The sequence below is a fragment of the Taeniopygia guttata genome, chromosome 12, assembly GCF_048771995.1.
Source record: "Taeniopygia guttata chromosome 12, bTaeGut7.mat, whole genome shotgun sequence".
Lineage (NCBI taxonomy): Eukaryota > Metazoa > Chordata > Aves > Passeriformes > Estrildidae > Taeniopygia > Taeniopygia guttata.
This window is the reverse complement of record NC_133037.1, coordinates 13,027,858-13,051,965: the sequence shown is the minus strand read 5'-3', so window position 1 is coordinate 13,051,965 and position 24,108 is coordinate 13,027,858. Positions and strand designations below refer to the sequence as shown.

Sequence of the window (24,108 nt, the reverse complement as noted above, 5' to 3'; positions counted from 1 at the left end):
CCAGGAGGATTCCTGTATTGAAAGCCATTGTGCTTATTTTTTCCTTTTATATAAATGTCAAAGGAAATTCAATAAGCAAGAATAAAACTGTTGCTGATTTAGACCAACAATAGAAATACAATAAAGATTTAACACTGAGATAGTTATTTGGCAATCCTGAGGAGAAACTGTTATATCAAGGTTTCAGGGTTTGAGCTGAACCTTATGTTTAAACTCTGAAGTGCAGTAATTAAAACTTCGCCTGTAGCAAGTAAATCTGTGAGGTTAAAATGGTGCATGTGTGTGTGGAGGGAAGCTCTGATTTGGCTTTACCTTGTTTTCTACAGTTCAGACGTCTGACCTACAGAAAGCCAACAGTCCTACCTCTAAACCCAGTTCCCAATTAAAAATACAATTTGAAAAGCTTTAGGAGACCTGTGGGGCCTCTTTTACAGACATTTCTGGTCCCATCCCCCAATGAACAAATTAAAAAATATTACCTGGACCCCTGTTGGTTCTGCAGGCTGACACTGTGTTTTCATTAATACATCGTTAGGGTAATGACAGTGTGCTGATGTTTTTCTCCAAATACAGGAGAAGCCATCAGGAGTACTGAAGTTCTGTGCCTTTGCAAACTTTGCTATAAGGAAAACTTTTAAAGAGGGATTATAAAACCACAAAATTTTAGGTTTTATGATTGTTTGTAATTATCTTGTATCCTCCCATTCTGTACACATCTTTTTTTAGCTTTGCATGGAAAAAGCATACAAATTAAATTGGATAATATCCCATAACCAAGACTACACTAGTTTTGATTTTATGTAAAACCTTATAACTACATGAAGGTTTTACCCATTTAGAATTGGCTTAGAAATAAAGTATACAATTAACTTATTGCTGTGTCCTATATTCAAAAATTAAAATAGTATATTATTAATTTTCAGACAATCAACTGTTACCTAATAGATAACAATGGATTTATTTTAGTGTCTGAAGACTACCAACAGGTAAGTGCAAGATTTTTGTTGAGTATTCTCATGTAACATATTAATCTAAAATTACTTTCTTTAAAATAGGCCACCATCTGAAAATCGTAAGGAATTAGTAATATTAAAAAAAAAAATCCTTCTACAAAGAATGTAAGCTTTTTTTTCTCATAGGAGCTCAGTTTCTTTCTCCCATTGGAGCAGGGTCTGTTCTTAAACTCATAAATGTTCTCTTTGAAAACGTTTCTCACTGCAGAAGTGTCTGTCTTCTGTAAGAGGCTTTTGCTCTTAGGGAAAAAAATCCCTGTGCCATTTTTGTCACATGGAAGGTTTGGGAAGGGAGAGAGGGAGGACACAGAACTTTTACATCCAAACTTAAGATAATGAGATTTTACAGAGCTGTTGGCTGAGGAGTTTGTTTTCTGAAGGGGATTACAGTCATTGAAGGATTAAAACGAAGCACTCAGCATCACAGTGGAGAGGACAAGAAATATGATTATTAAAGAATCATAGAATTTTTTGCTGAATCCTGCAAACCTTATGAAGGAACCATCACCATTCTCATTAACTTTTGCCTGAAAACTGCTGGGGTGGTGCCCCAGTCATGCCAGAATTGTCTGAAGTTGAATTTTTTAATGTGTTGGGATTGTGAATAGGAATAGCCACACTCCTACTTAGCCCTCAGCTGAATTAAATTTGTCATGATGAGCATGGCCTAAGAAATGCACTCATTATGGAAGGATCTTGATACATTGAAAACCTGTTTGTCTATTCCCTTTTTGTTGTTGTTACTATTTACAGATGCACAGCTGTGACTTGTGTCAGTGATTGGCCAGCTCATAGCTGGCTGCAGCCACTAATAATTAGGAAGAGATATTTCTTTTGGTAATCACCTGATAAAAGCCATTACATATTCCTGTGAACATTTTGAACAACTGTTGCACCAGAAGGAGGCTGGAAATGTGTTCTGACCTGTTTTATTTGTTAAATGTATCCAAGTCTAAGAGGCACAGCAGAGAGGTCTCTATGTTTATATCAATTATCATAATATTACCTTAGCGTATGTCTGTTTTAGATCTATAGTGTGTATACAGGCTGTTGTGGGTGGAGAAGTGGGATGATGCCTTATCAATTCCTGACCTATCTGGGGTTGCTTCAGCACTGTTTTTCTATCAGCTTTCCAAACATGACCTGAGCTGCTCCGAGAATCAGGGGCAGAGTAATTCTTCTGAATTGCAACTAAATCCTGATGTATTAAAAAAAATAATAACCTGACTGTAACTGCTTGGGGGAGGGCTGGCATTTACAAAGGGAGCTTTTGTGGAGAGAACTGTCACTGTAATGTCTTCATAAGACTGGTGCAGGACTTGACAAATCAGGTTTATTACTATCTAAGGTTATATGAGGCATTTATGGTTTGGAGTTTCTTGACGTTGCCTGCCTCTCCAATCGTTAGGGTAATCTTTCTTCATCAGTCAGCCAGGGCTGTTGAAGCTGGTATTTTTAGTCATGTTCCTTGTGTTTCTAGGAGACTTTACATACCCATATGTTTTGGAAAATGTTCCAAGGTTCCCCTGAGGAAAGGGAAAAAAAAAAGGCAATACTTGCCTTTTAGGTGGAGGAATGCCTTTTTTTAGCTAGGGCTGTAACTTCTCTGCCTGCAAACTCCCAGGTGCATACTTGAGGTCAACTAAGTTTCTTGTAATGGAATTGGGGTTTAGTTCATACAAAACCTATGGAATCCATGCAATTTGAGAGTGTAGTGCCCTTTCCCCCTCATAAATTGTGGGATTTCTCCCTTTAAACAATGAAGAGAAATATCCAATCCTCCTGGGAGCTGAGGCTCTAAAATAAAACAGGTCTTCCCAAGGTAGAAAAGTGCTGCACTTGCAAAATTTTCCACTGTCACGTGTATGGCTGCAAATGACGGAGTCACTTCCATCTTACTGACCAAATTTATAACAGCAATGTTTGTTTTCTCAACAGAGATTTATTTTTATTAGTCCACAAGTACTGAATAGGGACAAAATGAGTAATTCATCAAGCTGAGTGGTTTTAAGTATGAAATGACTCTGAATGGAGGCAAAATTTATAGGATTGATGAAATGTACTGTTCCAGCTCCTTAAACAGGTCATACAGGAATTATAAACAATGTTTTTTAATGACTGTTTATGAAATCCTCTCACAACCTGTTTATATCTTTTTTGAGTAATATTTTAATCACAAGAGTTTGAGATCAGATTTGTGTGTTTTCTTTACAAGCTTTGGAAGGCTTTTATTTTATTTTTGCTATTGGATGTTATATAATATTTTGTTTAATATATTGTTTAAGCTCTCACATCTGCTCAGGAGTAATAATATAATCCCAACAATTTGCCCTGACTGGGAAGTCCTCTTCAGATTTTATGTAGCAGCAGTCCTGAAAACCTGTCTATGTAGCTTTCAAAGCCACTCTTGTCAGATCCGAGAATATGCCAATTTAAATTGCATCCAGTGCTGTTTTGCATTTATCTATACTTTTGGTAATTCCTTTCATTTTCCCCTTACAGACTGGTTACTTTTTTGGGGAGGTTGAGGGGGCTGTGATGAACAAGTTACTAACAATGGGCTCTTTCAAGAGGTAAGAATTAACATTTTATCTCTTAAAAAATGTTCTAACAAAACATTCAAAGTCATGCAAAAGAAAGCCAAAACTGGCGATGTGGCTGGATTCTCATCTGTACCTCTGTATCTTTTCTGTACAATCTGAGTGTAATTTGATTCCATACACATCAAATATTGAGAGTATTGGGGTCAGCCTGCAGGGAGTTACTTATTTAAGAATGGTTTATTTAACTGTAATGCTACAACTGTGTCACTTTCCTCTTCCCACTGGGCTCAGGTGGAAAAGGGATTGGGCCATATCCACTACTGAGCAGTTTAAACAGCTCTAAAGCAAAACATTTATGCAACATTATCATTTTGACCTGTAAAAAATTGGAGATTGCTCAAACTAGAGAGTGCAAAACGTCCTGCTATTGAAGGGAAAATGTGTCCTCCCATAATCCATCTCCATTCACATACTAACTTACCTTTGAACGTGGTCGTGACTATTGACCTGGTCTCACTATCATGATGGCATTAAAAACTAACAGTGATTTTATGTGTTGTCCTTTGAAATAAATTATGCACTCTGGGGAATTAAGAATAAAATTTTCCTTTAACCTGTAACTCAGCACTGGCTCTCACATGGTCTAAGAGCTGTTCTGTACTCCTTTGTCCTCTTCAGCACAAGAAAACTGCTTTTCTACTTTTCCTTTTTATTTTCCTGTGCATTTCTAGTATGAATAAAAAGACATATCACTGCTGCCATCCATCACTGAGTTTAGTTACTACCTGTGAGGGTGTGTACAGAGCCTTTCTGAATCTCTCTCTGGTTTGTGGGCTTGCTTGGTAAATCAGCTGCCCTAAAGGCAGAAGCTTTCAGTGCATGGCAGCTGAGTACCACTCCTGTAAATGACTGGCCTGAAATGTGAGCATCTAGCATTCATGCAATCATCCCCAGTCCTAATTTTCTGAGAGTGGCAACTTTTTTTGCATTTAGCACTACATTTTTAACATATGCTGTAGAAGGAAGTAAAATAATACCTGTTTATAGACTGGATTTGGCAATGAAGGAATCTGTTTGTACAAGAGAGGAAGCATTTTATTTAATGCAAAGGACAAAATACAGTAAAAACAAAGGGCTAATGTTTTAACTTGTTCCAATTTGGTTAGTTCTGCCCAACAAAGCATTTCAAACAGAACATCTACTCAGTGATTGACAGTGGTGGGTGCCACCATTGAGAAAACAGACATAGCTTGAGAGTTCCTTTTCAAATGGAGTGGGTGGATCTTTGGACTGGACCATTGGTTAGGATTTTGCTGGTCTTGGACTTCATTATCAGAGATAACGAGGGCATAAGGTCAGTGTAACTGAGCTGCATACTAAGGAAAATGTAAACACAATGAGCCAATTATTCAACCATGATAAACTGACCATTGCAAATCAGTTAAAGATGGGACAGAATCAAAGTGGAGTCATTGCAAGTGAGCAACTTCCCCTACAGCAGAAAGCAGCTGCTGGATGGAAAACCCAACAAACTGTCTTTGAGCTGTTTTAGATGAGGCCTTTAAATACATTTTTCCAACAATATAAAGAAGAAATCTTCATTTTATTCATCTTCATAGATGAAGAAATCTTCATGTATGAAAAATAGACGCATTCTCAATATTTTTAAGATTATTAATTTGTCTGTGTGGAGATTGTGTTTTGCTTTTCCAACATTCATTTATATGAAATAAGCAGAAAAGAAAAAGAATGCTTGGTGCAGTGGCAAGATCTGTCAGCAGTACCATTTCCCTGAGAGCACGAAGTGGGAATTACATAATTATATTGTCACTGCTGCTCTTACCATGAGGGCAAAGCAGAGAGTGAGCTCTGTCATTGCATTTCATGCTGATAATACTCAGAGCCATCCTTCAATTTGTTCTTACGTGGCAGGTGAATTTTATCACCCTGCCCTGCCTGAGCTGGTTGTGCTCCCTTTTGGGTGAGTTTGGCAGGTTCTGGGGAGGCTGATGTGCCCTGCAGAAAGGTTTGCTGATGGCTCCAGCAGCCGTGGGGGTGGTAGTGCCCTCGTCCTCCAGGGCAGTGATCCGAGTGGCAGTGCCAGCGTGTGCTCCCACCTCAGGGCTCCTGCCAGCTCCCAGCCTCTGCTCCCACAAAAGGAATGAAATAACTCTTTGTCTCTTCTCCCAACTACTGCAAATTTGGAATGATACAGAAGTGCTTTGTGGGCTCTAGATGGAAGTGTTAAACAAAAGGGGGCTGTTTGCTGCTGACTATATTTCTTTTCAACCTGCAGCAGGATAAAATTCAATTTTTATGTTCGCTGTTTATTTTTTAAAGTGAACTTAAATACCTCCTTCCCTCCTCAATTTCTTTAAACTCAGTACTTCTTTTGAATAATGTGTGCATATGTATGTATGTATATTTTCTTAGTTTATGGGGTTTATAATTAGGGAGAAAAACTATATCAGTGCCTGCACAGCAACGTGACATGCTCTATGATTTCATTTAGCAAAATTATGTTTATCTTATACCTTAAGTATTGCACACAGTTAAATAATTTAAATATGATTTAAATGTATTATTAAATAAATTAGGATGTGCTTATGTAAAAGTATCTGCTTCACATAACTTAGAAAAGATTCTTTAAGGTTTTCTCAGCACTTTGTTTATATAAAAACAGTGAAAAAAAATTTAACAGCTCAAGCCATGAAAATCTAAAAAACCAACACTAACATCAGGAAAATTAAGGGCTATCAAAGCAATGAGATCCCTAAAGAAATAAGCATAATAAATCTCTAAGAGAAAATGAAACATCTCTTGACTTCCAAGCACTTTTACCCTTTCCAGTAGGAGGAAAAACTAAGCAATTCTATATGAAAAACATGGAAGCAGCATCATTTCCTCTTACAGTTCTCTTTCTACCAGGCATCCTCTTACATAGAAGAGTCTATGCGTTGCTATTTGACATTTAGAAATTTTGTAATTTTGATATTTGTCAATATTGCTATTTGATCAGGTTGTCAGGATGTATGACTGAAGTGGCACACCCCTGAAATGCAGCTTTGCCAGGAGCTAAGGCTCAGTCATTCAAGTTCCTGTTGCTCTGAGAGCTTCTCTTGTTTCCCAATGTTTCTTGTAGCACAGATCCTTCACTCGTGCTCTCCACATGCACCAAGAGGCAGACTTTCATCAATCTGTCTTGATTTGCTTTATAAGCAAAACCTAGTGAGTGTTTTTTGCCCCAGGTTATGAGTATAAAAGAAATTCAGAACTCTGTTCTTCTCCTAGAAAGTAGTTTAGTAAATTCTTAAAGCCAAATCATGAGAACAGTAAGTAGTTGCTAAACAACAGGACACAGTTTTCACTGAGGCAGCACAGCATCCAAATGAAAGATTTTTTTTTTTACTTTGGCCAGTATTTAATATTTAAACATTTTATTAAGATATTCTTACATTTATTTGGTTTTTTTATTTTTTTGTGCTAAATTGACACTTACATTTAAAATTTGTGTTTATTTTCACGTGGATTTTTAGAGTCATGGATTTAGCTGCCTATTAATTGGGCAAATTGTACATATATGCTTTGGAGAAGATCAGAGGTAGACAGAAGGAACATTCCAAATGCATTTGTTGGACTTGGCATTGGACGTATTGTCATTACCAACAAGGTTTACTTTTTATTTCAGCATTTACTAAATGTGCATCTGGTACCTGCACACTGAAACTCCCACATTGCTGTGGGGTATATTTTCTGCTCATATTTTATTCCTGCGATATCTAAAATTAATGTCTTTAATCTGAGTTTTAGGCATTGTTTGACTTTGTAAATATTACTTTTAATGTAGTGTATTCATATACAGAATCAGTTTATACACTTAAGGAGAAACACAGGCATAGTTGTTACATAAATGAGTTCTCATTTCATATTCTGTAAACACAGGCTGAGTTGCAGTTTTTATACATGTTAGTCCTGGAGAACCTTGGCAATTGGGAATAGCTGAGCAATAAAATCAAAGATTCATGATGACAAGTTTGTTTTGTCAAAATGCTCTAATTTAGCTTTATTCTTTCCACTGATTTTGGTGAAATGTATTACCCTGGCAGTTTCTGGACACTAATAATGTCAGTGCAGATGTGAGAGCCAGAGCAGCAAGAGTCTGGGGTTTCCTACAGTGTCCTGCTGTCTCCCCACAGGAGCCTCGCTAGACTTAGAAACTGGTTTGCTTTCCCACCATTCAGCACTGTCCCTCTTCCCCTTCCTTGTGAGAATGCCAGACAGACTGCACATCTTATGTCTGAGTTACGAACATCTTTCCACCAAAAGCAAGCTGTAGTCACCACTGATTTTTCCACAGACTGCTGAATAAAGCATAAGGTCAAAAATTAGGACTTCTCTGTTATTGGCTTCCTTTGTTCAGCTCTTCAGAGCATTTTTTCTTTTCCTATAGACTGGATGTTTACTTCCATGGTAAAAAGCTTATTATTCCTACACATTATTTGAAACCCACCAAATCTTGAACTGCTGACAAAACATTTGAAATTTGTATGCATTGAAGACCTTTCAGCTGCTACAACTGTCATCGGTGATATTTTATACTACCAAGCAGAAATCCATGGGTGTGATGAAAACCTGGCTGAAAGCAATAGAGGGCACATCTGCCAATATATCCTGTGCTGCTGGTAGGTCTTGGAAATTTAATTTTCTTGAACCAGATTCAGTGCTCAATTGTAAGTACATTGCAAAGTAGGAGAGTGGAATTTACTCTCTCAGGAAATTGAAAATAAAAGGGTTTTCACTAAGATGTGTTTGGCTGCTGAAGCAACATAAACTGATGATGCATGTTTTGGTTGTGCTAAGTAGCTGATGCTGAACAAAATTGCTCTGTGGACTTCAGATGTGGAAGTTGACAGTGTGGTGGCGTCAGAAGTCTCAGGAATGTCCTCTGTAGCAAGAGCAGAGCTCCCCTGGGAAGTGCTGAGATACAGAGCATGGATTTGGGCACACAGATGGGCTTAGGAAGTTGTGTTCCCTTGCTATGATCAGTTGGACACAACACGGTCAGCTGCAAACTGTTACTTAAAACTGAAATACAGTGACTTCAGAAAGGATGATCTGGAAGCCTTTCTTCTGCAACACTGGGTTGTTTAAGTCCTTCAGAGTGAGAAGTCTATTTTCTAAAATCTCAGAAAGACTTTAGCAGTGAAACAACATCCTGGAAATGACCTGAACACAGGAACTTCAGCATCTCAGGCAACTCCTTTGACTGCAAATGCTCCAATGCCTTTCATAAGGACTAGGGCTGGAAAGCTTTTACTTTCCTATTATATTTATAATAAAACCAAAACAACCAGATTTGAAATTGTGAAATGCCTTGGAACCCATATAATACCATCTATAGTGGCAGAGAATCAGGAACTGCTTCAGTATATGGCAGTGGTCAGGTTTCAACATGGTTATCAGCTTCATGCGCTGATTTTTGAAGTGTGCTTCAAAATTCTTATTTGTTTCTGGGTCTTTTAAGAATGTTTTGCAGTAATGTTTTCACTGATGTATTTTGCACATCCTGTGCTATAATTGTTTGAATCATCTTTAGAAACTTTGAGCTAGGTGATGAACAGCCCACTTTGAAAGTTACTGAGACAGCAATGCAGTTTTAAACCCAAAACTTATTCCAGACTTTTGTTCAGAAAACTAAGTACCATTCTAAGCATTTGCTCCTTTTAGGGTTTTTTTTGTTTTTCCTTTTTTTAAACCTGGACACATTAGCTGATTTCTCATTTTTCCTGAATCAGAAACTTCACACTGGAAAATTAAAATATATTTACTCAAATTAAACTCATCTAACTAAACCACAGATGATATCAAGCCTTTCAAAGTTCTGCAGAGCTCCACATAATTTTGAGGTTGTTAATTAAAACTCTTCTCTTCTGCCATCACTCTAAAATTTATTCATTTTTTTCCCTGTTAAATAAAGAATGTTTTAAGTGCATTTATTTATTAGGTTTTTTCCCTTAATCATAGTGCAGTCTTAGATTGCTGAATACCCCCTATAATAAAATAAGACAATCTACAAAAAATACAACCTAGTACATTGGAATGCAGTATTAATCACATTTCTGGTTATTTGTGGGAGTACATAATTCAGTCTTTTAACACATTTTTATCTTTGAACATTTAAAGAAACTATTGCCTCTATCAGAACGCAATAATTACATAAGAAATGTAATCCAAGTTCAAATACTGAGGGGGGAAAGGCTTTTATCAATACCAAAAATTAAGTTCAAATGATAATAGATCTTTCACATGACATTATAGTGGTATATATATTCTATTTATAGTATAGAATAGTATAACAGTGCATATATATATATACTAGTATATATAATAGTATTATAATAGTAGTTGATTAACACTGCCTAGCAAAATAATTAAGTCCGCTGATTGACCATGAAGTTCTGCTGTGTGAAACTGAAAGTTGAGACATTGATTACTCTTCCAAACATGGAACAGTCACCAAGTTTAATAAATATATTGAAAAAAACATTTACAATGAATTCAGACAAAACAATGTATTCTGCTTCTAAGCCTAGGTATTAAATGAAGCAAGATGGGACTCTTTCATCCATATGGAACTTCTTGATACTCTGCACAGAGCACATTAATACCTCTAAACTGCCCTTCTCTATGCATTTATCTCTTGCCTTCATCACTGGGTGGTCCAAGTGCACCCACAACCCCACCGTGCTTGGATCCCAAGGAATTAAAGAGTCGATAAGGCTGGAAAGGCTGAGCTCTAGAAATTCTTTTTCAGGGGCTGGATCCTGACCATGGTTAAAGGATGAAAAAGAAGGAAGGGAAAATCTAGGGGAAGTGGTGTATTTCTGCATGCCACAGAGGCAGCACAGCTTACACCGTGTACTGCTCTGTTTGTCTTGGCAGATCTGGGTGCGCGGATCTGGCTGTGGGCGGGATTCTGCCAAGGATGGTCAGTGTTCGACTCACCCATGTTTAGGTCTCTAGTTATGCGTTTGTCTCCCATGTGCCTCTCTCTGCCAGTCCACAAAACAATGGCTTCCTAGCCATTTCTATTCTCAGCATAAGAGAAAAACAATAATATAAGCAGGATGACCATGTGCTAAATGTTTAGTTGAAGCTGCAGCATCCAGTATATCAGAGATTTTGTCTGTAAGCCAGAAAGAAAATATAGACATAATAAAGAAGCTTTTAGTGATGTTTGCTGTCACAAAATTAGATCAGAAAAATAAAATATACTCTCTACCACAATGGAATGCAACGTTTTATTGGTACAGCTTGCAAGGTTTCATGGCATGCAGTGCAGGATACCTCATGGTGATGCTGAATGCATTTCATGACCTGGTTTTGGCAGCTTCTGGGACATCCTCTGTGTAGCTGAATTTGTGTGCTCTTCTTTCCTCTTCACTTAGAAGCAAGGCACACATCGCAAAACATTTTATTCCCATCTCATACCTCTATTAACCATCTCTGTCCAGTTGTGTTCCCTTGTCCCTCTGATGATGCAAAAGTCAAATGGAAATGTTTGAAATAACAATAGTGAATTCTCTATATTTACACTTGTTGCAAATTATCAGTTAAAGATTCTTTACATCTGCTACAGATTTTAAATGCTTTGTTTATGTGGATGGAAAAAGTTAATTGATTGTTCTATGGACAGACAGATTTAGAGAAATAATCACAGTAATTCCATGTACTAGCTCTGAGTTCTGGATTTTACATTGAGATCTCTGAAGTGTTTCAATGATGAGTAAGATTGCAAGCATAAGTAAATTTCCCTGTTTACTAGGCATCTGGGGAGGCTTCTAGCATAAGTTGATTACAGCAGGTACCTGGAATATTTTGCCTTCATGAAAAGAAGCAATGGTAAACCCATCCTGCTTCAAATATCTGTACTGTCAATGCACTGAAATTCCACCTCTGTCTCCTTCAGCAGCAATGCCATGTTCAAAGCAGTTGTGCACTGAGATGCTGGGACTGTAGAAGAGGGTTTCTGCTTTTACTGAAGTTTGAGTGGTCTGTTTGTGAGAAGCCTCTCAAATGCATAGACTCTTTCATTTTCTGGGGCTAAATGTGTTGATCTTAGTCCAGAACCAATTGTTTAAGCATTGTGTTGGATGTGTATTCTCCTCCTCCCCACACTGTTTATGCCATTGTGTGTTCACTCTCTGCGTATCTTCCCTGGTTCCTCTCAGTTATGCTTTTGCTTTGTTCTGTAGTCTGCTAAAATCCTTACAGTTTTCACAGCATTTCTTACACTCTTTTGTGTAACCTGTATTTTAACAATCCCATTCCCTCTTTCCCCCCGAGCTGTTACAATTTTTATTTTCCTGTCCACTTTGTGAGCAGAATGTTCCACATCATCATTTTTATTCCTCTGTGTTTTCTTCTTTTAGTCAAGCAGTTTTCTGTTCTTCCCTGTAGAATTACACTTTATGACTACCAGGCCATGTGTAGGACAAACAAAGAGAGTAGCGACAGTGCCCATAGCTTACTGGACGTAAGTACAGCACGTCTCATGAGCATCTTTCCATGCCATCATCAAAGAAAATTGCTGCAAATATCTCATGGCCCTTGTAAGACTGTTCTTTTGATTCGGAATGCTTACAGCTCTCGTGTTTATCCCAGACCCTACAAAGGGTAGTTCGTTATAAACTAATGCAAAGTGTTCTGGTTTTTTGAGTTCAATCATTTTAATGCTGGGCCACCATTTCTGAGGTTCTGTCAGAAAGGTCTTTGCACTGTATGAATGTGCCTGCTTAGGAATTTGTAAATTTGGCAATAGATTGTGTTTTGTCTCGGGGACTGGAAACACATATGTCTTTTCTGTATGTAAACATGTAATTCAAATTAAAATTTGAGATTTTTTTTTTATACAAAAGGAATGGTTCATTGACAAGGCATGCAAGTCAGTGATTTTAACAATTTCTTCTTCCTAGTATTAAAACATGTCTTTTAAAGTAAAATTTCAATGCATTTAAGCACTTTGTTGCAATTTGAGTGCAAACCCTGTCCCTCTGCTAGGCTTGATTAGAGACAATCTGGGTCTTGCCAAGGCAACGCTTCCTTATTGCTAAATCCTCTATCAGGGTACTAACCCCAAGGATAAAAGTATCCTTGTGACCATGCATCCATTTTGCTGATTGCTGTAATAATCTGTTAGAATTTATCAGATGTTAGATAGAGGTTTTGCATATTAAAAAGGAACTCTTTTCACAAATAGATGAGAGTAATGGCATGAAAAAAATTTTATGTAAAGAGAGCAGCAGCAAAACACTGGCAATTTTGCCAGACTGGAAAAGTTGCCTGATAGTATTTATTTTTAAATGCACATCTAACTATAGAAAAATATAGATCTAACTAGGAAAAAAAAAAAAAAAAGAAACAACCTTTAATAATGTTGTAGATTTGGCGGTGTTTTTATTTACATATTTACATGATGTGTTTTTGATATGCCTGGACTTATGGCATTTATCAGTTTGTTATCCACTAAAGTCTGAACCCTAAAAACGACCATCTTCCCATCATAAATACTAGACTGCAACGAGACCTAAACTATTAGTGAAATAGATCAGGCTGCTGTGAAACACATTTGCATGAAATGTCTTAAAATATATTACAACTCTTAATAAAAGCCCTCTATCCAAAACTTGGGACTTCAGTTCAGTTTGCCTAAGCACTCAGCAAGTAGAGCTAAAGCATTATCCCTTAAAAATTGGGCTCTAACCCAAAATGAAATTTTTTTATTATTCCAAAATCTTTCAGGATACCTAGGGAAAAAAAAAAACAACCTGCATCTGTTATGGGATACACTGAGATATGTCAAGGATTTTTTTATTTAAATATAGTCAAGCTCTTTAAACCTCAAGAGAGTTTTGGTGATCCTAAGCATGAAAGATGAACAGAGTTTTAGGGTATTATTTTCCTGTTGATTCAATCACTTCTACCTACTGTGACTATTGAAAAAGTATAAAGAGAACAAGCATTAAAGACACATAGGGCTGATTCCTCATTTTTCTTCTTTTTTGCCCAGTTTTTGACATATAAGGTTATTAGAAGGTATCCAATATAATTTCTGCTTAAGTAAAAGTTTTACTCACAGATGTTTATCCTTCCTGTTGAGAATTACGGTTTTATAAATACAGGAATAGAGACAGGGACAACATGGAAACTCCCTAAAAAGTTCCTATTCTAAACAGCACAGACATGGAGAAGAGGCATCAGAGACTCTATCCCATCCTTTTAGACTGTGGGAGTGAGGTGATAAATTAGGGATGGACTAAACTTACAGATCACCAGGTCCATTTCTTTATCAGAATACTTTTGCTTCTTAACAGCTCTCCAGATACTTTGTTATTTAGCACTTCTTTTGTTTTAATTGCTCCAAGACCTACTTGATTCACCATAGAACCACTTTGTTGCAAATGTAGCAGCGCCATGGAGCGACAGAACAAAATTGTTTTGGCTCTCAGTGGTGGTTTAAATATGTAGAGAGAATAAAACTCCTGCAGTTTTTGTTGCAGTTTTTGAAATAAGCATCTGTGAGTGGAAAAGGCTCTCAAGTAAAATCGCATTTCATGAGAATGCATTTATATAAATGTAATTACATGTTTTTTCTGCTGGAATTTCAAAACAAAATATGTTTTCATTTTTTGTAGACATTAATGATTTTTTTCCAATACACTGGGGTTTTAAATTTCAATTAATTTCTAGTATTAAAATAGTTACTAAAACACATGGTGCATTTCATACTAAATAAGTATTCTTCATAAGTAATAACAAATACATTGTTTTACATGAAATTCAGCATTATGAAAACAAAAGTATACAGCACATTTAATTACTTGGGCATGAAATTTCAGGGTTTTTGATTTGGAATGAAAATAAATAAGCTGTCCCACAGGGCTGACATTTGCTTTTCTTTCATCTCCAGGAAAGTCTTGTAGTTCTTTCCTTTTCCTATAAGACAGGGCTTCACAGGTGAAAATCTTTCCTGTCTCAGACATTTTTCATTCTGCTCAGTTGTGATCCCAGCCTTCCATGGCACTGAGTCCTTTGGTTCTGTGAGTCCTCAGCCCTGCACAGAAACTTTCTCTGTGGCCCCTGAAAATTTTAGTTGTCCTGTTACTGCTCTGCCAAACAGCACTGCTTCAGTGAGTGCAGATTTGTGGGGGTTTAGCATGATTTTAGATATCTGAGGAGTACTGGCATTATGATTTCTATTTGGTAAAATAATCTGTTTGTATTTAACAGAATCGGCAAAATTTTATGCAACTAGGACATCCTAATAAAGATGAAGGAGACAAGGAGAAATTCCAAATTTCTGGAAGCTGACTTTTCTGCCTGGCTTTTTTTCATGACAGATTAATCCTATTAATAGTCTTTTCAAAAATGAAATATTCAGAATATATTACAAGTACTGTCAACAGAGGATTTTCAAAGGATTTGCTGTATTTTTTCTGATCCGGAAAAACAGAGGGAGGAGGGAAAAAAACTTCTTAAAGTGCTTACAACTGGATTGTCAAATGACACAGATAAACATTTAGGTAAATTCAGACTTTTCTGAGCCTAATGAGGCTGAGTTAATGAATAGAGATTTGCATTCAAGCCTGTGAGTTGCAGCCCAAGAAAAGCTCATTTTATCTACCCGAGCTGTTCCTCTAGCAATAGCCTGGGAAATAGGAACCCCTAGAGGTTAAAGATTTAAGAATCATTTGCAAGAACTTTTCTTTTTCCACTGATAATCTGTGTATATGACCAAGTATGATAAAAACGAAATTTCATTACTTATACATTTTAATAATCAGAATAATAATATTTCTTGATCATTATAAAAGGGGGTTTTTATGCTCCATATGCATTTGAATATCCAAAGGATGGTTTTTACGTGAAGAATTCAGTTAAGATATAATTGCTGCATGTTTTGACTTTTTATTAAATGAGTTTCTTCTCTCCAGCCTTATAATGCCTTCTTTGCTGCAGTAAAGTGGATCATGACTGAACTTGTCTTGTAAGTAGATTTCATCAAGAATGTAACAAATATTTATATGAATGACTAAATATTTGTACTTTTCAATATTATTATTTGTACCTTTTGCATTTTACATGCATAGTGCTGCTATTCTTGGATGATTTTAAATATAGTCATATTTGTCAATTCTTTTTTCCAATTTTGCATTTTTGAAATCTGAATTTTGGCTGTATGACTGCAGTTTCACTTTTATCACATTCATGGTCTTCACTTATATCTGCATGTCTTTGTTTAGCAGATCACAATACACGACCCAAATTTCTTTCTGTGGTTACTGTTAAATATTAGATACATGTCTGGCTGTTTGTGATGCTGCTTGGGTGGGCTGCTGTCAGAAGAGAAACTTGTTACACTGACTCACTCTACGGTTTTTCACTTCATAAAGTTCTGTAAGAAGGACCCATTACAGTGCCAGATAAGGTGTACTTGGATGTTGCTGAATGTTTCTATCTGCACTAATACTTCAAAAATTCCCAGTTAATTAATAATGATCATTATCTTTAAGAGAAGGTGCCTAAGAAATAGCAATATCACATGAAGAAGAGGAAACATTAAAATGTGTTATTAAGCTATAAGGTTTATTATTCTTCTTATCTGATAGCAGAGCTGCAGTTATGAGTGAATTTTATCTTTACTGACATAGAACTGATTATTTTTCTTGTAGTCTTGTTTAATTGTAAATTGTATGAGGTTTTTTCAAAGTTCAGAATAAGAATTAAGGAGAACTAAATGAATGGCTGCTGCCAGAGGGCAGAGATTGATCTGAAATGCAGCTTTCTAAGTGAATATAAAGGAAAGAAATTATGTTAAAATTAGGCTGATACTGCATTTCACAGCTTTTAGAATGTTAAAAACCTTCTATGTTCATAAGTATTGTAGATTCATGGGCATGTGATGAACTGGATGTTGGTTTCACATTCTTTACTTTACAACAACTGATTGACTGATACATTTCAATCCATTCTTCCAAGTAAATCATGGTGTATTTTAGTTCTTCACAATTTAGTTAGAGTTGATTAGACTGTGATTAATCTTTTCTGCTCTTCAAAGTAAAACAGCTTTATTATTCCAATTTGAGAATTAATAAAAGAAACTATTTTATGTGTACTCCTGTGAGGTAGCCAGGATAGTTATAATCCCATGGCATTTTATTAAAGTCAAAATACCCACATGATGAAAAAATAATGTTCAACAGCAAAAATAGTGTCTGCTGCCATGCATTGAGAGTTTTAATGGACACTACAAATAAAATAAATATTTTAAATTAAAAAGGGGTAAATCTATGATTTATTGATGGGGTTAATTTCAGAATAAGTTTTCAGAAGGGAAAAAAAAAGCCAGTAAAAATATGAGAATAGCAGTAGGTGCTAATCCCAGAGTTATGCCAGTAACTTGAATTTCAGTTCTGTGTTAGCTTTTATTTAAAATAGGATTAACGTTATCAAGCTACTGCCAGTTTAGTATTTTGAAAACATTCTGTGGGGTAATGTGAAAACTCTAATAATTTCTCCAGGTTCCTTGTGGAATTTAATCTATGCAGTTGGTGGCACTCTGATCTAACAGCTAAAGGTAAGTGTGACTTTTTTTCCCGGCATAATCACAGAAATGTCTAGAGTAATTTGGACTTTTGAAATTCAGATGGGTGTACACTGTTTTAGATTAAATAATAAACATCTGATAATAGTTTTTCTCCCATGCCAGCATTTTTTTCTTTGTTAATGTTTCCTAAAACACAAGAGAATTAAGATCTTCTATGAATAACCACTAAGCGCTTGTGTGCACTCTAGGAGCACAGTACACTACTATAACAGAAAAGTTAAAATTATAGAAAATGATTAAATATGTTTTTTAAAAACATTTCTCTTAATTCCAAAACAATATTTGTGAATAAAGCAATTACACTGTTTTAGTTATATGACTTGTTGGTTTGTTTTTATTTTTTTCTAGAGCTGCCATAAATGTAGTGGAGTTATTGTGCTGGAGAATGCTATTTCAAAAGTGTACAGAAATATGTCCATCCCTATTATTCCATACAAAACTAATTTTAAAAGCTTAAGATAGTGGGTTTTATGCTAAAAAGGGCTGATCTTTATTTTGTTTTATCTTTCAATTCAAAATAGACGTTGAAATGTTTTAAAAATCAATTTATTCAAAATAATTTTTTTAAATGCAGAAGCTTCATTTGAAATAATAGAAAATTTATATAGTTCCACTAAGAATGGGAAGTTTTGAGTGTAAGCTGTCTTTCTATATTTTAACAGACTTTTTATGGGATTTTAAAAGTGTTGCTCAAAGTAAAGGGCCACTTTACAAGAGCAGTGCTCTTCAAGTGACAATTTAATAGGCAAATTGTGCTTGTGTCATTGACTGCTGTAAGGATTTCAACTGAATTCTTCAGCTTCATATTTGCATATTTCTTAGCAAAGCAGGGGATAAAATTGCTGCTTTAGGCTTCATTTAATATTTGCATTGCCTGGATACTAGGCTGTCTTTATGCCAAAATAATATCCTGTCTGAAGCTAAAATATCAGTCACGCCCCTAAAAACCAAGACCAACTGTTTAGTGATTTCCTGGAGCATGAAGAGAACCATCCCTAACACTGAGACTGTGAAGGACAGCCAGGTTTGCTGTGCTGGACCCAGAAAATGCAAAACTGTTCCTTGAGGAGCGGCAGCTGTGCCTGTCCTCATCCTTGGTGTTTGCAGAGCAGCCAAAGCAGCCAGTGTAAGAAATAAATATGTTTTTTCAAATATGTACAAATATGCCTTAAGATATCTTGACATGAAACATCCAGTTGCATTTGCATTGTATGCTAGGGAAAATATCTTTCAAACACAGCATCCCTCTCCGTCCCATGAAAATGAACGTCTGATTTGCATTTTGAGAGTGCACTCATTACAAAAGAGGCAATAATAACTTTCAAACTTCCTTTTATTTAAAGCAAAACTATCACTGCAGCACTTTGATGGACCAATGTTGTTGAGAAATTTCCATTCATGTTTTAGTTGACAGTGAAGTTTTAATTTCATGAGTCACTTGCTGCATTTTTAGATGAGTTAAGAGTAGTGGAAATACCCCCTCAACACACTCTTTGGAATCTCAGTACTTTCAGGATAGTGTTTGCCCAGCTCATATCTGTTTAGGTAGCAAAGGATGGCTGTTTGGAAGCAGCATATTTTAGGAAGAAAAAGCAGAAGGTATTTCACAAGAGACAAGGAGAGAAAAGCACGTGCTTAGGTATTGTCTTCTGTAAATTCTGTGTTACCACTAAGAGTTGTCCTATTTATGACTGCACTTCATTAAATTAAAATTAATAAGCTTGCACATTTATTTTTTACTTAACAATGTTTACCAAAGCTCAGGGGGAAAATAAATCAGTTCCTCAAGTGGAGAAATTGTTTTCCACTCAAATTGTGATGTTAATAGAATGTAATATACTATGAAGATGCTGGAGGGTCCACACACACCTGGCCGTTTACCAAACCTACTATGAAAAATACCTTTGCACAAGATCTTGTAATTGCAATCACATTTGTAAATGAGAAAGAAGAACCCCTAAACCTTGGACAACCCCATCATCTTTTGGACTCTAGTGAGGTGCAGGAAATGTGAGACCCATGAACCTTTTCAGCCTTTTCAGCCTCTTTGTTACACAAGCCATATGTTTTTACAAGTGAGGGTAGGCTCAAAACACAGGTGATAAACTCCAGTCATTCCTGACAACAGATAAGGAGAACAGAAGAGAAAGGGAAGAGGTGCAGTAGAGCTAGTAAGACAATTTTCTAAAAAGTACTGATTAAATATCTCACAACCAGAGCGAAAGCATCAGAAACAACAAAACTTGTCTGACCAGCTTTAGTACCTCCTTTGATATCTGTGCATTTGGTGGAACAAATTTTGGTTTTTTATTATATGCAAGAACTCTGAACAGCTCAGAAATGCATGCCCTGGTGTGACTGGAAATGCAGATGTGGTGGCTCCCCTGGCACTGCTCAGTGGATGCACCACTCACTCAAACAGATCATCTCCAGGGGAAGGTCTGTCGAGCCCAAGAGCCTGTTCTGTGTAATCTATTTTTGTCATACCTCATCTTGTTTTCCCACTTAGCAATTAGTTTAAGATAGGGCTAACATTTGTGCTGATGTGCAAAGTGTATCTCTGTGTTAAGGAACAAGGAAGGGGTGGGGAGGAAAAAGAAAGGGAATGAGGGAGAAACAATGTGTGACAGATACTTCAGAGTGAGAGTCAGAAGATGTCCTGTAGTTTGACCTTGAACCAGCCCCACTGCTTCCTGGTAACTCAGTTTCCCAATCTTTAGGATGGAAACAGTGACACTTTTCCCTTGCATTGCAAAGCCTTCAGAATAAAGGAGTCTTAATTATTACTATTTTGGGAAGCAGATAACAAACATTGCTGTTGGGTAAAGTAACTCTTCTGCCTCGCCCACCCACAGAGTTATTTTAACTGATGAAACCCTACAAAGATTCCCAAGCTGTAATATAAAATAGATGTTTTGGCTTCAGTAAAATATACCACAGTTTGCATACCAAATAAACGTGAACTCCCATGAATAAAAGTTAGTGATGCACAGCACCACTGAGATAAAAGTGATATAAATCCATCTTGGATCGACACAGAAAGAATAAAAACTTGTGCATAAATGTAAAGTAGGTTGGCAATGGCTAAACCATTAATAACTACTTTAACAGTGATGTCTTGCAAAATTACATTCCCCAGAAAACTTTTTTTTTTTAAATTTAATTGAAAAAATAGTGTTATGCACTGCCTAGGAAATCTCACAGGGTGGCAGAAGCTGAGTAACATTTCCGTTCTCTGCGAGCTCTTCAATACAGCATCTCATGTTGTTCACAATTTTGTGTGCTGTTCTTCTCATGTTAACATCAAGATGTTTTTTGCTGTGCCTATAGCGCAGAGGTTGAAACAAACCCTAGAGCCCTGTGACACAGAATATCCAGCCTTTGTTTCCGAGCGCACTATAAAGGAGACCACGGGGAATATTGCTTGCGATGACTGTTTCAAGTAAGCCCTTTCAATATTTTTTTTATACAACTGTTTGTGACAAAGCAATAAAACTGAATTATTGAAGGCTGTTTTGAAGAATGTACAAGTCTGTTGTGTTTTATCCTGTGTACTGACCTCTGTCAAGGTGTCATTTCTCCTCTTACAGGGGTCACTTAAAACTTTGATGCTCTTAAATTAAGGCTGTGCCTATTTCTACAAAAAAAAAAAAAAAGTAAAAGAGGTAGAGGTTTATATTAATTTCAAATAGTGAATGTTTTAATACTTTTCCTAAATGCAGGCAGCATTCTAAGGGCATAGGCTGTAAGATTTACATTGAAAAGGTAAGTGCTGTTCAGTCTCCTGTCCAGGAGTAAAACCCTGCTGGATAGGTTAGGAATTCCCTTGTGGTAGAGTGAGATCTGGTTGTTTTACTGGAATGCCAAACAGAGTTTCCTTCTTAGAACTGTTAGTCTGAAAGAGTGGGAGACGATTAAATCTATTCTCCAAACTTTCAGTGCTGGGAAGCTGAGTTAATAATAACAAATCTCACATGACAGTGCTGTAATGTCATTTCTACCAGTGCTCCTGTACTCATCTGTTATAGAGCTAAAAGAAGATAAAGATTTCAGTCTAGCTTTCTTATTTCACACTGAAAATATGTTTCCTCTGCATTTGATGCCCATGTTCTGTGGCATTTTGACTGTAGTTCTGGTTGATTTTAATTGTGAAATTGCATAGGTATTGCTTATGCAAATTTCTGTACTTTGATAAGTCTCTTAATTGGATTTGCTTTATGCTGAGAGGTTGTCATCGCCAGGGAGAGTAGTATTTACAGCAATAATTTGTCTATCAATATAAATGTCAGGAAGAATTTATAAGTTAAACAAAAATTGTTACAGCTCTTCCTTTCCAGGCTAAATCAATATGCAATTAGCAAATAAAGGTGAAAATTTCACTTTGAAGTCAATAGGTATGCTTCTGGACTTACTCCTAAATTTTCTCCTTGATATTTTCATTACTTTAAAACAGGAAACAGGAGTAAGTACACTGCAGATAAATTTTAAGTGCTAATATTCACTTTTCATTTACTACTGACCAACTTTTAAGTAGAAGGAAATTGTTAATGTCTAGTATGAATAATTGGTTTTATATGGCTTTGTGGAATAGAAGTATGAGAGTGCTTTGTAAATTGATGCTCTGGAACCCTTTAAGTGCAACAATGGGTCCCACTGCCTGAAAAGTACAAGCTCAGCAAAATCAAGCCGTGATTTTTCCACTTGACATATTGAATACAATGAAGGCTACACTGCTGTGAGTGCTTTGTGCCAGCATTGTAGAATTTAAGCAGCCGTATTTTGTGATAATTTAACAGAAGGTTACTAAGAAGTTGTGCAACAAATTATCATTCAGTCCTGGAGGTGTTCCAGGCCAGGTTGGATGGGGTTTTCAGCACCCTGGTCTGGTGGAAGGTGTCCCTGCCCTGGCAGTGGGGCTAGAACCAGATGGTTTTTAAGGTTTCTTCAAACCCTAAGCATTGTATGATTCTGCTTAAATATTGCAAACAGACATGATTCCATGCAAAGAAGATTAACGTAACAGGACTAGGTTTTCTCAAAGGAATGCAGATTTTAGTCTGTGTTCCTAGGTAACTTCAGGTCAAAAGAAATAAGTTTCAAAAATAATACAATTCTGCAATACTTGGAATGCACCAAGTTGGAAACTGAGTTTAGTGAAAATTATAGTATTTCAAAAATAATGCACTAAGATCTTTTTCATAGAAAAACATTTTGTGTTCCACAGTGGAAAAAAAATAAAAAAAAAACCCTGTAAGTTGCAAACTGATCTCAAGGCACCCATTATTTTTCTCCACAAGCAATGGCAAAACCTAAAGAAATAATCCAGAAGAACTATTAGATTCTCATGGGAAAGTTGTTCATTATACCGTTTACCCACTGTCATTAACAATCTACAAATTGCATCTAAGATTGCAGACTGCATTGGATTCCAAATATTTTTGTTATAACCCAGGACACTTTCCCGCAGGACAGCTAAGGAATTTGACCTAAAGTCCTTTGTAGACCTACATCTTCTGACCCAGTTTTCTGTTTCATAGCCTCAGTACCAATAAATATTTTTACAAGCAAGTGTATTGCTTAATATTTGTAATTTAAGAATGATGGGATCAATCAGTCAAAATTCAGATTCAATCTTTTATGCAGTAAGTCTGGAGTTGACTCTGTGTCCGCTGCTTAACCTGTGCAGCATCACTTTGAGCCAGTGGGGATTGTTTTCTGTGTCCTCCTTGGATCATGTTATAGGTTAATCTGTGATACATAATTGCAAATATTTATTGCAAATATGAGAAGATAAGTGTAAATATTTACCTGATTTTGCACCCCGTCAAATACTGAAAAACTACTTGAAAGACATTAGAAAAGTCAGTATATTGTGAAGAGGTTTGCAGACAAAAGTTGTGCAAGTACTCTGATTTAAGCAAGTTTGTGTCAAAAGATACCCCAGTCCCTGGCTTTTGTTCCTGCAATGCCAGGCAGTACTATAGAGCCCTTGTCAGAAAAAGGAAACTAAAAACAGTTTCTTAGTAGAAGTAAAAATGATGACTGATGTTAATTGAAACCATATAATGTTACTTAGATAAGACATTTTGGGACACAAATACTGTGGTTTTGCTAACAAAGTCACAGTCATAGCCAGCAAGGTCACAGGGTGAGGGACAGAGGCTCAGTTTTGTTCTGTTGTGGGTGTCTGTTACTGATCTTGTAGAAATACTCTGCCCATGCACAGAGGGACAGTTACCAACTGCAGTAATGAAAATTCATAAACATTTCCAATCATAAATTTAATCATAGGCATTTGGATTTAAATTGAAATATCCTAAAATAAATCACACAGTAGAAAGGACTACCTGCTAATTACTTTTTTAATAATTGGCTCACGTTTACAGCCATCTCTGGGAGCTCATTCAATGGAAAGACACCTATACACTTAAGCAGGCTTTGAGTCAGGCACTAAATATATACAGACATATAAAATGCACTCCCTATATGTAAACTTATCTCTTACAAGCAAACGACTTAGGGATAAATTGCAACGTTTAAAAACGATCTTCAAAAATATAGGTTTTATTAAGAAAGCAGGAGCCTAAAAGAAAATAGGAATTAACATAAGAATGTCATTAGGGTCAGGGTTTGGCTGTCCCACCCCATAATTTGTTTTTATTCAATATCCCAATGATTATTAAATTAATCTGTTATTTAAACAGCAATCAAAAACAAGTCAACCCACATTTTCTAAGCACTGTCAACAAGAGAGAAAAACTGGGATTTTTTAAAAAATCTGAAATGGTTTAATATTTTCCAGTAAGCTATTCCTTTTTATAGCAGAAGAAAACTAATAAAAAATAAACCCCATTACTTCTGAAAACTTAGATCATATCATAGACTG

At 36.3% G+C, this 24,108-nt stretch overlaps 1 protein-coding gene across 5 annotated transcripts in view; it reads left to right on the top strand.

Annotated features, from left to right (window-relative positions):
* CACNA2D3 (calcium voltage-gated channel auxiliary subunit alpha2delta 3) overlaps window positions 1-24,108 on the top strand; it is a 386,651-nt gene that overhangs the window by 345,709 nt on the left and 16,834 nt on the right. For 3 of the 5 annotated variants that reach the window (XM_002192832.6, XM_072935079.1, XM_072935078.1), the window contains 6 exons: window positions 924-986; window positions 3,516-3,586; window positions 12,017-12,092; window positions 15,550-15,602; window positions 17,137-17,192; window positions 20,553-20,664. In XM_002192832.6, coding sequence (XP_002192868.2) covers window positions 924-986; window positions 3,516-3,586; window positions 12,017-12,092; window positions 15,550-15,602; window positions 17,137-17,192; window positions 20,553-20,664 — 431 coding nt within the window. Of the gene's footprint in view, window positions 1-923; window positions 987-3,515; window positions 3,587-10,498; window positions 10,545-12,016; window positions 12,112-15,549; window positions 15,603-17,136; window positions 17,193-20,552; window positions 20,665-24,108 lie in introns of those variants that run through there. The other 2 variants (XR_005981759.2, XM_072935080.1) reach the window with 2 other exon arrangements.